This window comes from Lithobates pipiens, unplaced genomic scaffold, assembly GCF_037356315.1.
Source record: "Lithobates pipiens isolate NorthernLeopardFrog02 unplaced genomic scaffold, aLitPip1_a1.2 Scaffold_16, whole genome shotgun sequence".
Taxonomy (NCBI): domain Eukaryota; kingdom Metazoa; phylum Chordata; class Amphibia; order Anura; family Ranidae; genus Lithobates; species Lithobates pipiens.
This window is the reverse complement of record NW_027507748.1, coordinates 401,071,830-401,089,275: the sequence shown is the minus strand read 5'-3', so window position 1 is coordinate 401,089,275 and position 17,446 is coordinate 401,071,830. Positions and strand designations below refer to the sequence as shown.

Genomic DNA, 17,446 nt, shown 5'->3' with positions numbered 1-17,446 from the left:
AAACAAACAAATAGCGAACCTCCATACTTGAAGATGAAACGCGAAACACAAAATATTGGGCAAATAATCTATAATAACATAAAAAATCAACTCACTTTATTCCCTCAGTCAGCCTTGGAGGATGTTCGGTTATCAAAGCTTGCACTTGTTCCCTTGATGGATGAATTAATGCAAGTCTTTCAGTTAAAGCAGCTTTAAATGTAAGTGATCCTCCCATTGCTTTGCGAGTCCTTCAGGAACAAAATATTAAATGGTGATAGATAGATAGATAGATAGATAGATAGATAGATAGATAGATAGATAGATAGATTAATGGCCCATTCACACATTTGTTTTAACGTCCACATTTTGACCCAAGTTAATGCATGTGAACAGGTTTTCCATTAAAGTGATTCTAAAAGCTGAAGGTTTTGTTTACCTATGCATTCTATACCTGCTCTCCTGGCTCTCTCCCTCCTCATTGGCTCAGACACAGCTCTTGTCAATCACAGCCAGTGGGAAGGGAGCAGGGGGTTGGGCTGAGACGTGCTCTGTGTATCTTAGGGCCATACGGAGCGAGGCTTGGGAGCCAGCATGCGTGAGTGCTCCCATAGCAAGTGGCTTGCTATGGGGGGCACTCGGCAGGGGGGGAGAAGCCAGGAGCATCATCGGAAGACCCAAGAAGAGGAGTATTGGGGCTGTTCTGTGCAAATGATTGCACAAAGCAGATAAGTACATGCTTGTTATTTTTTTTTTTTTTTTTAATTACCTTTGATTACAGCTGCAAGATTCTGGCTAAAATGAGAATCATGATTTTTTTGGTTAGAAGATAGATCACAATTCTCTCACGATTCTCGCGGCGTAACATCATCTTTCACATGAAAACAAAAAAATTTTGCTAACTTTACTGTTTTTTTATTTTTTATTATTGAAGTGTATTTTTTCCCAAATAATTGCATTTGAAAGACTGCTGGGCAAACACAGTGTGACATAAAATATTGCAGAAATTGCCATTTTATTCCCTAGGGTCTCTGCTAAAATTATATATATATTATATAATTTTTATTTATTAATGTTTGGGGGTTCCAAGTAATTTTTTAGCAAAAAATATTGATTTTAACTTAAGAAAGAAGTGTCAGAAAAAGATTTAGACTTTAAGTGGTTAAACTTCTTGCATTTACAAGGTTGAAAGCTTGACAGACTGCCCAGATTATTTGTTTACACAGAAGTTCTATCCCTTTGATCTAAGAAGTTAGTTACAATGTTTCATGCAAGTTCTAAACTTGGCAGATTGCCTGGGATGCTGTTTTTTGACAGCTGAGTGAGCAGATAGTCTCTCCACTTGTTTATATGAAAGAATCGCTTACTCTCAGTGTTGTCAGAAGAGAGAATCGAGATCGTGTTTTTTTAACGATTAATCGCACAGCTCTACCTTTGATATTACTTTAATTTAGTAAGTGCTAATTGACACCTGTGCATTGGCTGAAAAGGTTAAATGTCCTCTTTTTGATGCATTAGCATGCGTTAAGGGGCCTATTGATTGGAACGGCAGCACATGTCAGTGCATGTCATCACAATTTTCCCATAGCAATACAAATAGACAGAAGATAATGCAGATGCATAGTTGTGAAGCCAGCCTTTAGATTCACATTGTATTATGCTAAACATGATTTTACCACAATGCAAAAATCGAGTTCCTTTTTCTATATCTTTAAACTAATCCATATAATTAGCCTATTGCCTAGAACTGCTACTGAACTAGTTTCTGCAGGTTTCCTTATAATTACCCCAGTGTGTAGCCATATTCTCATACACATTTTATACTGTAAACCCTATATATCAGTCACCTTGATCTTGTTTTTTCTTTTCCATCTAATTTGCTGTTATGGACAATGGCAGTAATTAAAGGCGGTACAATGACATTAGTCATAAGTGTCAATTTGTGCACAGGATTATACCCTTCATGCGTAAAACTGCAAATAATTCAAACTGCATTTTCTAAATGCGTACGGTCACTATAAAAAAACATTTATTTTTTATAGATAACCTTGCCAATGAAATTGCCTTGAGTACCAAAGTGAGTAACCACACACCAAACTTACAAGTTTTAAAAGTTAAAAACAACTTTAAAGTTGTTCTATGAAGGGAAACTTAGAATAAAGTGAAAAAGCTGACACGGAGCCAGCGGCCTTGTGTCTGAATTCCTCAGTTACTGTGAGAATAGAATGAAAATGTTCCCATGGCAATAACATGACTTGTAGATGGGATTATGTTCTGCATTTCTTGGCAGTCTGCCTCATCTACTCTGCACAGTCATGCCCACAGAAAGAAGAGGGCACAAGTGTCAGCTTCCATTAGCTAAAAGCCACATTGGCAGATCTACTATGGGAAACTACTGACTGCAGTCTATAGGAATATACATACTGATTGTCCACCTAATGTGGAGTAGGTCTGCCTTTTGCCACCAAAACAGTCCCGCTTGCTGCCAAAACATCCCCAACCCATAGAGACATGGACACCACTAGACCTCTAAAGGTGTGCTGTGCTATCTGGCACCAAGCTACCAGTAGTAGATCCTTTAAGTATCGTAAGGTGCAAAGTGGGACTTGTGCTTTCAATAAATCAGCTTCATGGACAACATGTTCACTTGCTGCCTAATATATCAAACCCAATTTCAGATGCCATTGTAATGAGATAATCAATGTTATTTACATACACATTTCAGTGGTCATAAAGTTATGTCTGATCAGTGTATATACAAAGCAGTGGCATCTCTCTGAAGCAACTAAAGCTGAATTATAGGAATTCAACCATTTTGTAAAATGGCATAGTATGACTTAAAGAGCAACTGCAGTCTGCTCACATAGTTTGTAATAAAAACATCTTTGCCATGCTGAAGCTTCCCTCCAACCACATTGCATATTATTTTATATATACTAGCATTCTGTACTTGCCACATTTGCTGCATAAATCTCCCTGCACTGAGTATGGCTGCATCCATTTTAACTGTGGGCAGCTGAAGCTGCCGCCTGTTCACTTCCTGGATTTATGCAGACACACCTCCATCTCTGCAGCTCTCATTGGCCCTCTCATGACTCATCCCCCTCCCTTTTGCCAAGCTCTCGCAAGAGTGAGAGAGAGAGAAAGAGCTGTGCATGGTGTCATAAGCCTAGGCCTTTTTACCAAACAAGAAACAGGAAGTGGGCTGTATAAGGTACCTACTGGCAGAAACATTTTTTTTACTATCCAAAGTTAAAACAACAAGGGCAGAGGATTTAATAGATCGAAAGATGAAAAAAAATGACTGAAGGTCTGCTTTAAGTCCAACAAGGTGCTTGTCATCTCATGGAATTATCTCTTTATTTTACATCAGTTTTATGTGGTTCTGGGGGGATAGCTATCACTACATCTCCGGAGCTCCAATGTTGGACCTACTGGCCCAAGCTCCTTCAGCTACCGAGTCACATGCAGCTGCTGTGCCTGATCCTCCCCACCCCTTGTCCAATCGAAGAGCACTTTTTATCATATGAAATCATTCACAAAATACAAAGTCTTCTGTGAATGGGTGGCAGAGGGGAGTGGTGGTCAGAGCTTCTGTGTGTGAGAAGACAACTTCTCTCCTCTTAGAGCCCCAGAGTGTAGCAATAGCTATCCTTCCAGAGCGCTATAAAACGGTCAGATGCACCTTGTTGGACTTAAGTTGTGGTAAGCCAGCTCATTTTACTAAGTAGCCGAATTCCTGCAGTTCAGCTTTAAACCCCCATCAGGCGCTTTCCTCTTGTGTCTGTTAATGTCAGAATGTTAGTGTTAGAATATTGCTCCTCTTGTAATAGGATATTATTAGGATTTTCCTCAGAGAATTTATATGGTTACTGACTTTACTGTGTAATCTTACTATCCTTTTTTTTTAGCAGGGGTACATTAATCCATGCAACAATGGTTATTGGTAAGGAAAAAAATGTATGAAATGAGGTATGATTATATCCAAAAAGCTCTAATACCAAAGTTAGCACATCCTAGATACAAGGGCACTGAAATGCATATGAACTGACATTTATGAAGGTTCTAGTTGGGAAAATATACTTACATCTCTGCCACTGCATCTCCCACACCACAGAACTTTGCCAGCTCATCTATGCCCTCTTCCTTAATAACGGTGCTATCCACGTCAAAGCAGACCGCATCTGCCTTACGGAAGAGTTCTTTTAGCTGTGACAGGGAAGACATACTGTGGTGCAACCTCCTGAAATTAAACAGCAGGATAAGCATTAAAAAAAACTATATACCTTATTTATCGGCGTATAACACGCACATTCACTTTAAAAAGGGAAGTTTCAGGAAAAAAAACGTACATTTTAAATAAGGAATTTTGAAGCAAAATAAGGATCGGTGCCAATCTGCAGCCTCACCGTTGCCATCAATGCAGCCTGATCAATGCCCATCTGCAGCCTCACAAGTGCAATCAATGCAGAAGCCTCACCATTGCCATCAGTGCAGCCTGATCGATGCTCATCTGCAGCCTAGAGGGGACAGGATGGAGGGGGTGGGATGAGCGCCAACAGATTACATACAATGTGAATCTCCTATGATAGACAGAACAGTGGTCCAATGCCAGCCCAGAAGACAGGACTTCCTATTACAGAGGCCGCCAAGTAAACAGGAGATTCTCACTGTATGTAATCTGACAGCTCATCCCGCCCCCCTCCCTGTCCCCTCCGAGGCAGTTCAAATTGAAATATTGGTGTATAACATGCATACGCTTTTCAGGATGAAATAGTGCGTTTTATACGCCAATAAATACAGTATTTGAATATAATTAAATTCGTTATTTAAATACTGAAAAATATTATGTACTAGTTGTCTACTTTAATTTGGAGCCTCTGGGCCACTTAAAGCGGAGGTCCACCCTAAAATGGACCTTCCGCTCATCGGATTCCTCCCCCCCTCCGGCGCCACAATTGGCACCTTTCAGGGGGGAGGGGGGTGCAGTTACCTGGATAATCCAGGTAACTGCACCCACTTCCGGGCTAGCGCTCTGCGGAAAGGGGCGTACATTACGCCCCTTTCCGCAAGTGCCCGCCCCCTTCCGCAAATGCCCCGCTGCCTGCTGGGAAACACACAGATCCCAGAGGCAGCGGGGACCGTCCTCATTGCGCAGCGCGGCTCGCGCATGCGCAGTAGGGAACCGGGAAATGAAGCCGAAAGGCTCCATTTCCTGATTCCCATACCCAAGATGGCGGCGGCAGCACTCGAGTGTCGATCTAGAGATCGGCTTCGGGTGCCGACATCGCGGGCGCGCTGGACAGGTAAGTGTCACTATTTTAAAAGTCAGCAGCTGCAGTATTTGTAGCTGCTGACTTAAAAAAAAAAAAAAAAACGCGGAGTCCCGGCAGACTCCCGCTTTAAAGTCTAACTGGACTTTTAATTGGAAGTAGTTCTTTGTAAATTGTAGTTGATTTAAATGGACTATGTTACAACAGTGTCACTTGTAAACAAAGCCCACACTTTAAAAGCAATAGCATGTGTAAAAGAAGAAACATGCATATGACTACAGGATGTACACGCTGGTGGGAAGAACCACAGCATGCAACTGGGGAGCAGGTATTCCACAAACCCAGAAGTGTTGAATAGAATGAATATGGTTTGTGCTGGAAACTACGCTGGACTGACTGGATCAGTCGATGGTCGTGGGTAGGTGATTGTGTGGGTAAAGAGGAAGAGGTCACTTCCAGTAGGTCATGCCTAATGGTGAATGGTGGTGGTGGACCCTCTTGGGTGCTTGGGCTGCTACCTTTCTGATATATTTCCAATATATCGGTAGAACGTCCAGACCCCTACATGTGAGGTTGGGCGAACATGTGAATAATATTAAGAAGGGTCTCAAGACTCATAATGTGTCTCGCCATTTCAAATCGGTACATTCTCAGAATCCTAAGAGTTTGAGTTTTTAGGGGATTGAGAAGGTAACGAAACATTGGCGTGGAGGTAATTTCATACGCCAACTAAGTAAACGTGAGTCTTATTGGATCCATGAAACAAGGGTTCTCGCCCCGAGAGGCTTAAACGTGGATTTTGATTTAAATTGCTTCATTTCGGACAGATAATAATTTTTCTTTTTCTTTTTTGATTTTAATTTTATTTGTATTGCTAGTTAAGTATTTTTGATTAGCATCTTTTATCTTTATATATATTTTGTATATATATATTTCCATACTGTTTTATATTTATTTATGATTATTATTATTTTTCTATTTTTATATTTATATACTTTTTATTAGTCCATGCGCGGATCAGTGTAGCTTGCTGATGATATCAGCGGCTATGTGGTTTTTATATTTTATGTGTTTCATTGCCAGTAGTGTTGCACTGATTAGGAGAGACACACATATGTGGCCCCATCTCAGTGCTATAATATCGCATTGTTTTTTTGGCAATAAAAAAAATTTTTTAGGTTCTTTATATAGTTTATGTGGGGACTACTAGAGGAGTGGTGCTTATTGCCATTTAGTAGGCAATATTTGCGCTTACCTCTTGTTTTGTTTCTGTTTTTATCTATATTGGTTTTAAATATATTTTTCCTCTCTCTCTTACATTGTTATTGTGCGCAGATTTGTGTTCCGGGGTCACGCTCAATGCGTGTTTCCCCTGGTACTTGTCTTGCGCATAATTCTTTTTCTCATTGGCTTAATATCAGTGTATTGGCTTAAAAGCGGCCGTTCGACGTCACGCCGTCACCGCTGATGAAGTCCCGCCTACTTTCTGGGACGCAACGCGTACGGACCACGTGACCCGCGCCGTGACGTCATCCGCAGGCTAACACACTGATCCACGCATGGTATTCGTTTCTTTGCTTAGCACTCGGCACTGGAGATCAGTGCTTACAAATGTGAGTGTAACTTCTCTTTATTTGCTTTTATAATAAATTTATATCAACGGAGAGCACTAGATTTGCTTGTTCTTTATATTTATACATGAAATCATATTGATCTGATGACACGGAGGAGGATCTTTTCTTGGAGTACTCCCGTTTGGTCTGCTGAAATCTTATGATCTACCCTTGATGGGAACATGTGTTTTTTGACCTGTCTGATATATCAGGGGTCCATTATTTGAGGTGAGAGTCCAACTTGTTCAATGGTGAAGGGATCACATCGTCACTTGTTATATTGATTGAAGATACACTGCACAAGCGGATGCTTCTTGATTACTGCATCTATTATTCATCTATTCTTCATTTTATGGACTTTTTGTATTAATATTTCATTATTTATTTGCGCTGTACTGTTACTTTTTTAGCTTTCTGATATGGCCTTATGGGCATAGCCAACATGTTTCAGGGGAATGGACTCCCCCTTTTCAGGGCTAGTGAGTAAGCACTATATATATATATATATATATATATATATATATATATATATTGATATATTTTCTTTTACAGCATGGGTGTTATTTATAAGTGACCAAGTGACCCAGTGGTGACAGGGATCATCAAGTCAATAAATGTGTATTCCAGGTGTATTAAAAGAAAAAGGTGTGCAAATTCTTAAAGTTTAATTTCTTTAGAAATCAGCCTGTTCCCTACCAGCATGCTGCAGAGGACTCTTGCTCTTTTATGTGAAAGCAGTTATCTCTCTTGAGATCAACACATTTCCTGAGTCAAATCTACAGCTCTCCTATAAGCAGCGAGCACAAGCTTTGATCACTGCACAACTATGGATGGTGAAAGGATTTTCTACTATGGGCTCTGATGAAGAAGGAAATACCTTTGAAACGCATCAGTCAGCAAGGACCTTGGTGAGGTCCTCCTGAAGCTAGAGGCTTCAGAAAAGCTGGGAAATTGGAGCTACGCACAATGACTGGATGAGTGCTATCACTATCAATGTTTGTGAGTAGCTATATTTTATATTTTATCTATAATAAAACTGTAGCTGGTTAATGCACTAGGCCAGAGTGCCCTCTGTTTTTTATTATTTCCCATGCTTTTCTACTAAGGCTCTGGCTTCTTTCTAAAGAAAATGAACTGTAAGGCTTTGTACACTTTTAATTTTGGTGTACCTGAAAAGTATTCAACTGGTGTTCAATGGGCTTTAAAGGATTACAGTTTGGAAACAAAGTGGTGGTAAATAAGCACATTGGGGTTGATTTAGTAAAATTTAAGAGTGCAACATCTGGAGCAGCTCTGCATAGAAATCAATCAGCTGCCATTTTTTCTGTCAAAGATTAATTGAACAAGCTGACGTTAGAAGCTGATTGGCTACCATGCACAGCTGCACCAGATTTTGCACTTGCCAGTTTTAGTAAATGAAACCTAATGGTGTGAAAAATGGGTCAAAGGGGGGAACAACAGGAGACTGGTAATTTTTAGTAGTCATATAGTTGGCAGCAAGAAATGGAATATATTCCAAAACTGACTGTAACAATTAGTGGTAAGATGTGTGGGTGTTACTTGACTTCTGAAAAAAAAAAAAATTCTATGATCTTCCCCTTAACATTTCTTCTTAGCTCTGCTGCTAGCGTATATGTGTCTACAGAGTAGCTAGGGAAATAATTACTGACATCCCTGGCATGCCTAAATCTAGAGGAAACAGTGGCAGGCGTGCGCAGGGTGTGTGCCGGGTATGCCCGGGCACACCCTAATCACCCCGTGCGGCAGATTCCCCCTGCTATTTCACCAAAGCGACCCAATAGGGCTCCTAAAAAAAATTGTAAAAAATAATAAAAATAAAAAACTACTGACACCAACCTCTGCCCTACTGACACAACCACTGCTCTACTAACACTGTCCAGGTTTTAATACATTTTAAAATGTTTTTTACATTTATTTATAAAAGAGTGTGTGTGTATATTACACACACGCACACATGCGTGTTTGAGCTTTGGGGTGCACACCTTAATGCAATAGGCTGACACATCCAACTTGTTCAATCGTCAGAAAAGGGTGAACCAGGGGTGTCGGCTATCAGCTATAGACATGATATGTGTAATCAGTCAGATTTTATATCTGAACCTATTTAATTCTCATGATATTTTTATTAGTTTTAGCAAACACTACAAGTTACCAATCGCACTAAACAAACATACAGTATATCACACTTCACGGAATGCTAGAAGACAGGTTTTCATTTTTTTTACGAGTAACAACAACTTTGATTGGACAACCAGACATGTGAAATATGAACTCAAGAGTAACACAGGCCATAGACGGTTTCAAATCTTGGCTGGTTCAGTAGCAACTGGCCAAGATCCGAACCTTGTATGGGTAGGCCGAGTATACCAAGTTGATCGATCAATCAACTTGGGTACAACCAGCCTGCCAGATTTTACTTGCTATCATGCCTAGCCACTAGCAATAATCACCGTCTTCTCCCGGCGAGGATGGATTGTCCTGCAACCCCCCCCCCCGGCTCGGCAGGAGCGATGCCTGCATCAACACTATTTGTCCCGATTGGGCAGATTCACAACTCTGTTGTACTGTCAAGTGAGGAATAATGCAACATTTTACAGGTGTTCCAAAAACAAGAGGTGGGCAGATATCTACCAACTTTCTATTACATCTCTGGGGCATGAAGTGAAAGGAAATTTTCCCAATGGTGCGGACAGCAAAAAATAAACTGACAGAAGCTTTAGCCCTTTACTACTTTATTCAAAGCTAAACAAAAAAAAAGGAGTTGGCTATACATAAACTTTAGGTCTCCTATGTTTGCTTATGTCTGTTCACAGAGTAATCGACGTGCATGGATCTTCGTGAAGACTGATTTGTAGACATATACAGTACATAACCATATTCTTTCACCGTTTGCTTACTCATTCTGTGCTAATTAAAGCATATATTTATTTTACCTGATATGTGTGCGAATGGACTAATTGGCTATCTGTAAGAGAACAGTGAAAAAAACATCAATTCAGCTCAGAAGGTTAATCTTTTACATGCATACTGTATGTACAGAATAAAATTTTAAGGATGATTTACTTATGGATGTATTTGAATGGGAAATCATTATATCTATAGCAGCGTTTTTTGGTAAAGGGCGTACTGTAAACCATGTCACAGATGCTGGACCACCTATGCCACCATTCTGCTTTGTACAAAACAATAATTTGAGCTGAGGGGCAAAGCAACTGGTTCATTTTAATGACCCCCATCTCAGCTGCATATACTTACCTTCCTTTGGTTACCCTTCATATAGCTGATGGGATTTTTTTTTTAAAGTAATCGTCTGTAAGCTCAAGTTGTGCTTCTACTATGAAGGCTCTTATAAATCTACAGAGTTAGGACTGCAGATAATACTGGGGTGCCGTAGAATGGCCTCTGCAGATTATGCATATATTTGCAAATGTGTGCTTACTAAACTCCTGTTTTTAAAGAAAATCATTAGACAGGAGAATTTGGTTGGTTGCAGGCTGGCTGGTGAGTTGAGCTAGGAATTTTCTTAGGTTTTGTTGACATGCATTGCCATTCCAAATGTTCCTTGCTGTGAAGGACAGTTATAGGTGGGGTCGGTGTCCAGTTGTTTTGTGCTGATGTTAATATTGCTGAGGGGATACACTGGACCCCTTTGCTGCCATTGTGCTATGTGCTTGGTGTCCAGTCCACCCCTGTGCATTTGAGGGGATGGGTTCCCTCCTGACTCACCTGCCCTCTATCTACCCATTAGAATGCATGTGCATCTACTATAGAGGCTCTTATAAATTTACAGAGTTAGGACTGCAGATAATACTGGGGTGCTGTGGAGAGGCTCTGCAGCTTACGCATGTATTTCCAAATGTAAAAACTCCTGTTTTTAATGCAAATTGTTAGGATAATTTGGTTGTTTGCAGTCTAGTTGGTGAGTTGGGCTGGGAATTTGCTTTGGTTTTGCTTGACATGCGTCATCCTTCCATCATGTGCTCCTTGCTGCGAAGACCAGTTCTAGGTGGGGGCAGTGGCCAGTTGTTTTTACTGATCTCTAGTCAGACCTTATACAGGGCAACAGGCAAGGGAGAAAGCTAGGTCAATCACCAAGCAGAAGAGCTGACCCAATCATACCCATCACCCAAAAGTAACAGCTACTGTATTTACTTAGCTCCCAATGGCTGTAAAAACCGTCAGAAGAGAAAAAAAAAAAATAGTGTAGTGCAGGGATAGGCAATTAGCGGACCTACAGCTGTTGCAGAACTACAAGTGCCATGATACATAGCAAGACTCTGACAACCACAAGCATGACACCCAGAGGCAGAGGCATGATGGGACTTGTAGTTTTGCAACAGCTGGAGGTCCGCTTATTGCCTATCCCTGGTGTAGTGGGAAAATTGGTGAGCCAATCACACAAGCAGGAAATTATGTTTCTGGGGAGTGGTCAGTACACATTCTGTGTACAAAACAACCCCAGTTAGCCATATTGCAATGCATTCTCAGAAAATTACAGAGCTGAAGATTGAAAGGGAAAGGGAATTTTTAATAACATTCAATCACAATATGATCAGTGTCGCAATTATATGCGCTATATTATTTTTTCTTTATCTGTTTTTTTTTTCCCACGAAAGTGGAGTTACCCTTTAATAAAAATCATTGGAAACAAAACCAATCAGCTTCGAGGTTTTATTGTCAAAGCTTAATTGAACAAGCTGAAGTTAGAAGCTGATTGGCTACCATTCACAGCTGCCCCAGATTCTGAGTGACCCATTTTTAGTAAACACCCCCTATATGCAACGCTATATCCTGGCCTAGGCCAACAAGGCCCTGGCCTAGGGCAGAGTTCCCACTGGCTTGCGTTACATTGTTAGTGTAGCGCCAGTCTTATGGGGTGGACTGGGCTGAGAGGCAAATGAGTCTAGCGTCCTCATAAAGCGGCCGCACTCCTTCCAGTATGCAGGCAGCCGGCATTCCGCAACTGTGGGGGGGGGGGGCGCTTTTAATTTTGACTGTCCAATCATCCTGGACCACAAACCTTCCTCACTGTGCTATGTTTTCTGGTGCACCATTGCCATGGTTATATCTTCTTAGTCCTCTCCATAAAATGATCAGAAATTTGTGGTTAAAGTAGAACTATAGATAACGCTTTTTCTTTTTTCATTTTGGATAGAAAAAGGGTGGGTTATAGCCCCTGTCAGTTTATTTTTTACCATTCCTGTCCCATTGCAGAGATTTCCCTTCACTTCATGCCCCATAGCCAAACAGAAAATGAGAAAATCTATGCAAATTAAGAGAATCCATTGCCCCCGCCCCCAGAACTAGTGTTCCCACTCGAAAATTTCAGGTTGGGGCTTGAACATCAAGGGGCATGGCCTTGACAGGAAGGGTGGGTCATGTTTTAAATTAGGGGTGCACAAGTTTAGTTAGAGCCAGCTCACACAGGGGCGACTCATCAGGCGACTTAGCCGCCTGACAAGTCGCATCTCGTTCTGTGCAATGGAACCATTCAAGTCTCTCCGAAAAAGGTTCCTGTACGACTCTTGGGGCGACTTGTATTGATTTCTATACAGAAGTAATTTTGCAAGTCGCAGCTAAAGTCGGATCCCGGTCGCCTGAGGCAGTCGCGCTGCAAGTCATGCTGCCTCAGTGTGAACTGGGTCTTAGGCCTAGAGCAGCACAAAACCTAAATACTCTACTGCCCATGTCTTGGGGTAGTTTATTGTTAGGGTAGTTTAAACATTGTTTCTCAAGTCTTTTTTTTAATACAGGAAGCCTACATAATTTACAATTTGATTACACTTATCATTAGTGTTTTCAACAGCTGGGTTTAAAATGCTATTGCATAAAGAAAAATAAAATGGCACAAGCATAGACGTTCCAATATATGATGACTTTCTAGTACTATATTTTTCCTCTTTCATAACTGAATATCTGCAGGGTTAGTGTACCAGATGTTAGCATTGTGTAACAGCAATGTTTGCTTTTCTTACATCTGCAGTGCATGTGCTGAGAGCGTTACTGGCTTATATGACATAATCTGTTCATTTTTCCCCTCCGTGGACATTGCAGACAGTAGAAGGTCATAAAAAGTAAGCATTATATTCCTGCAAGGAAAATATTTTTCTTTGCAAATGTAAAAAGACATTGTTTTATTCATTCATAAAACTTGATAACCTAAGAAATAACAATTCTGAAAAATCCAAAATATAGGATATAGGATGTTACATAAATTCCACATGATTTTAGCAAGTGCAGCTAGTGTAACATGGACTTTCAACCTTTAATCTTTACTGATATATACAGTATATACTTGTGACATATCTTTCTGTATATGAGTAAGCTCCATATAGGCTAATAAAAGGATATGTTCCCAGGTTATCTATGGGGTTGATTTACTAAAGGCAAATAGACTGTTCACGTTGCAAGGTTATTTTCACTCAGTAAGGGAATTTTCCCTGGAGTCCCATTCACGCCTAGTGTAGCATAAATGCATTTTTTCCTTGCGTTTTTTTGCGATTCGTGCATAGGACAGTCCATTCACTTGAATGGGCCACCTATACATGACAAATGTGCCAAATAAGCTCCCAAACTCTTCCAGGCATAAAGCTTTGCATGTTTTTTTTTTTTTTTTTTACGTGCATTTGACACGTCTGCTGGCTGCATTTAAGAATTAATGGCACCGCAAGAGTGACACGCAGTTTTCACACGCACGGTAACAAGTGTTCACACGTACGCACGGAAACAAGTATTCACACGCACGTATGGAAATAAGCATTCTTCTGTGTTTGTTTTTCTTCCGCGTAGTTTAAATATGCCATTACATACATTGAAAATCAAAAGTATTTTTGCTTGCACATGATTGGATGAGCTTCATCTCATTCACTAAACTAAGGGAAAAAATTTCCTTGCAGAGTGAAAATTCCCTTGTGGAGCGAACAGCCTATTTTCCTTTATTAAAGGATGCGTAAACATTTGTTTTAATAACAAACATGTCATACTTACCTCCTCTGTGCAGTTGGATGCACAGAGTGGCCCGATCCTCCTCTTCTGGGGACAATCAGCGGACCTCCTGGCTCCTCCTCTTCTTGAGTGCCCTGTCGGAGAAGCACTCCTGTGTCCTGCTGCTGCTGTCCATTGACACAGACAGCAGGACTCAGCTCCACCCCCGGCTCCTGCATCAATGGATTTGGTTGACAGCAGCGGGAGCTAATGGCTGTGCTGCTATCAATCTATCCAATCTATCTGGCTGGAATGGCTGTGCTCATCACCCACACAGGTACAATCAGATTCAGGTAAGTAAAAGGGTGGGGGGATCTGGGGGTCTGGTGCACTATAAGAGGTTTTTCACCTCAATGCATAGAGGTGAAAAACCGCAAAGGTTTATAACCCCTTTAAGGCTGGGTTCACATGAGAACACACAGCAGGGGTCCGGTGTGTCTCCATTTCACCGTTTCAGGCCAGATTTCAGCCCGAATTTTTGTCTGAATTTGGATCTGAAACCGACCAAAAGACACACAGGGCTCCTGCGCAATTTGTACCGGAGCTGCTGTGGAGATGTGTGAACTGGCTCCATAGAGAGCCAGTCACATCTCATGCTATGTGAATTGGATGTGGGGAAACCCACATCCAATTCACATAAGTGTGAATCCGGCCTAAAGAGAAGTTAACTTTCAGGGAAAAAATAATAAAAGCACATATTTTTGCAGAAAAAAAGATTGTGCATAATTTTTTTCCAAAGGAGCCTGGAGAGCATTGCAGCAGTGAACAGTAGATGGCGGGTGCAATGTCAGGCTCCTGCAGACAGTGCTGGATTACCAAGCAGGCAGAAGCCTATGGGCCCCATGCCGTTTAAGGGCCCTGCGACAACGGATCAAAATAATATTGATTTGATCATGAAATCAATTTACAATGAAGTCTCTTATTGTAGAGGGATACCATTGTTATGGCAGCTGCCATGACCCCGGTATCCTTTTCTTCAGTGAGCGGTCTGTTTTTAGATAAAAGGGGTCTCAGCGGAGGATTCACCACAAGATCACTTTTATCGGGGAGGGAGAGGGGCCCCCCTCCCTTCATGCTCTGGTGGTCTCCGGTGCTTACTGGAACCGCCAGTAGTGGCAGAGACAATCGGGTCCTCTCTCCTGTTTGGCTGGCTGCCAAAAGAGGGGAAGAAGGCCCTCACCCAGCCCCATAGCATTGACTGGCAGAAGCAATGTCAAACGTCACTTCTGAGTTCTGCCCAATGCTCTAAAGGAGAATTTTTCCTTTTTTTTTTCAAATGACTTTTTTCTATTGCATTTTAGTCTTTTCTGGGGTCTTTTTGACCCCATATCTCATAGTTAAGAGGTCCTGTCATGCTTTTTTTTTATATTACAAGGTATTTTTCCATTCCTTTTAATAGGAATAAAAGTGATCCAAAACTTTTTTTTTTTTTAAAAGACACTGTCAAATTAAAAAGTAAAAGAAAAAAGAAAAAAAAAATTCAAAGCGTCTCGTCCCGCTGAGCTCGCGCACAAAAGCGAACGCATATCTAGATCCAAGAAATTAGGGGAGTAGATATGCCTAAAAATCCAGAAACCTATTTAGTACATAATACCAAACCTACAATAAAACAATATAAGAGAACGATAAAACCACATTTAATAAATGCAGAAAAACACCTGATCCCAAAACATTGGCGAGAGAATGGGTTCAAAGGGTAGAATTTATAAATAACATGGAAAAATGGTGTCATTACCGGGAAGATAGAATAGAAAAATGTTCAAATACTTGGAAAGGATGGAAAGAGTTTAAGAATACATATAAATACTCTGAGATAATGCGAATCTGAAAAAAAGAGAGGTAGAGGGAATAAATGAAGGAAGATTATAACACATGTTTAAGAAATGTGGAATGGGGAAGGGGAGGGGGATAGGGGAAAACTATCTTTTTATGAGAATTTTGAACAAAGTATTTTATATTTTGTATAATGTGAAATTTAATAAAATTTTAATAAAAAAATAATAAAAAAAATCTTTATTTTAGAAATGACTTTAGACTTCACACACACTTGCACTAATATTTTGTTTTGCCAAATACATATATGCCAGAGCTGGAACTGTGCCAGTTTAAATGTTGGGTAATGTGCCAGACATCCAAGGTTTTTTTCCACCCTCAAGCAGTGTTATGTGGTGCTTCGGCATTCCATTATTTACACATACTAGATATGATAAACGCTTTCCTGTGCAGAGTGCAGCTTTGAAAACCTTGGGTGTCTCCTAAAATACCCAACACACTAGATGCCATAAAACTGTAAAATTTTATTGAGAGACTCTCTAAAAAAATGCCATTGCTTTAGATATTATTCTAATCACAAACATATCTGCTAAGGAACTGGTAATTATATTTCAAGGGACAAACTGGAAATATGGTTGCATTTTATTTCAAATGCCAAGCCACTGAAGCCTGTTGAATCAAAGGAATTTGTTCATAATATTTTTAGATGTTTGTTATATGACTTAACCACTCGCTTACTGGGCACTTTTACCCCCTTCCTGCCCAGGCCAATTTTCAGCTCTCTTTGCTGTCACTCTTTTAATAACAATTGCGTGGTCATGCAACACTGTACCCAAATTAAATGTTTACAATTTTTTTTTTTCACGAAAATAGAGCTTTCTTTTGGAGGTAATCAATCACTGCTGAGTTTTTAATTTTTTTTTAAATAAAATTACAAAAGACCAAAAATTTTGAAAAAAGAAGTTTCATAGTTTGTTATAAAATTTTGCTAACAGGTAATTTTTCTCCTTCATTGATGTGCACTGATGAGGCAGCACTGAGAGGTGGCACTGATAGGCAGCACTAATAGGTGGCACTGGTGGGCACTGATAGGCAGTACTGATATGCACTGGTAGATGGCACTAGTGGGCATTGCTTAGCAGCAGTAGGTGCCCGTGTGCAGGGCCGACGTCCCTCTGACAGAAGCCAGCAATCTGCTTTTTTTATTCTCTTAGCGCAAAAACGCTGATTACGATCTTCTGTTTACATCACATGATCAGCTGTCATTGACTGACAGCTGATCACATGGTAAGGTAAGGACTGGAATTGGCCCCTTACTTCGATCTGTGATCAGACAGGTCTCATTGACTTGCTGATCACAAAGGCGGCTCATGCACGTCACCTGTTGTGTCACAGAAGACTTTGGGAGGGAGGGGGGAGGTGAACTATCACTTCCAATCGCCTAAGGCGATTGAAGTAGAAGAAGGAGCGGGTACCTGCTCCCCCCTCCTCCCCAAAAACTCTATTTGACAAACAGCAGCTGTGGAGAAGGCCGTAGGGTTGGTTTACACCACAAAAACGCACTCCAGATCTGTTTCGGATGCGTTTCTGCATGTGCGAGTTTTTGACACGTTGCGGTGCATTTTTGATGCATTTTCGGATGCATTCCAGGTTTTTTTTTTTTCTTCTCCTTTCCTGTTTTTTTTTCACTGTACTGGGGTCTGGTGTGTTTTTTATGCATTTTTCATGCATTCCAGTGTATTCCGGTGCGTTTTACTGCATTCCAGTCCAGTGCAAGAAAAATCCAGCATGTTCTACTTTTTT

The 17,446-nt window shown here is 40.7% G+C and overlaps 1 protein-coding gene across 2 annotated transcripts in view; it reads right to left on the bottom strand.

Annotated features, from left to right (window-relative positions):
* Positions 1-17,446, bottom strand: part of PSPH (phosphoserine phosphatase) — a 33,528-nt gene that overhangs the window by 14,315 nt on the left and 1,767 nt on the right. Inside the window, exons 2-4 of one of the 2 annotated variants that reach the window (XM_077482334.1) lie at positions 9,820-9,851; positions 4,067-4,222; positions 96-230 (exon numbers count right to left, since the gene is read on the bottom strand). In XM_077482334.1, coding sequence (XP_077338460.1) covers positions 96-230; positions 4,067-4,206 — 275 coding nt within the window. In that variant the 5' untranslated portion in view covers positions 4,207-4,222; positions 9,820-9,851. The remainder of the gene's footprint in view (positions 1-95; positions 231-4,066; positions 4,223-9,819; positions 9,852-17,446) is intronic. The other variant, XM_077482335.1, reaches the window with a different exon arrangement.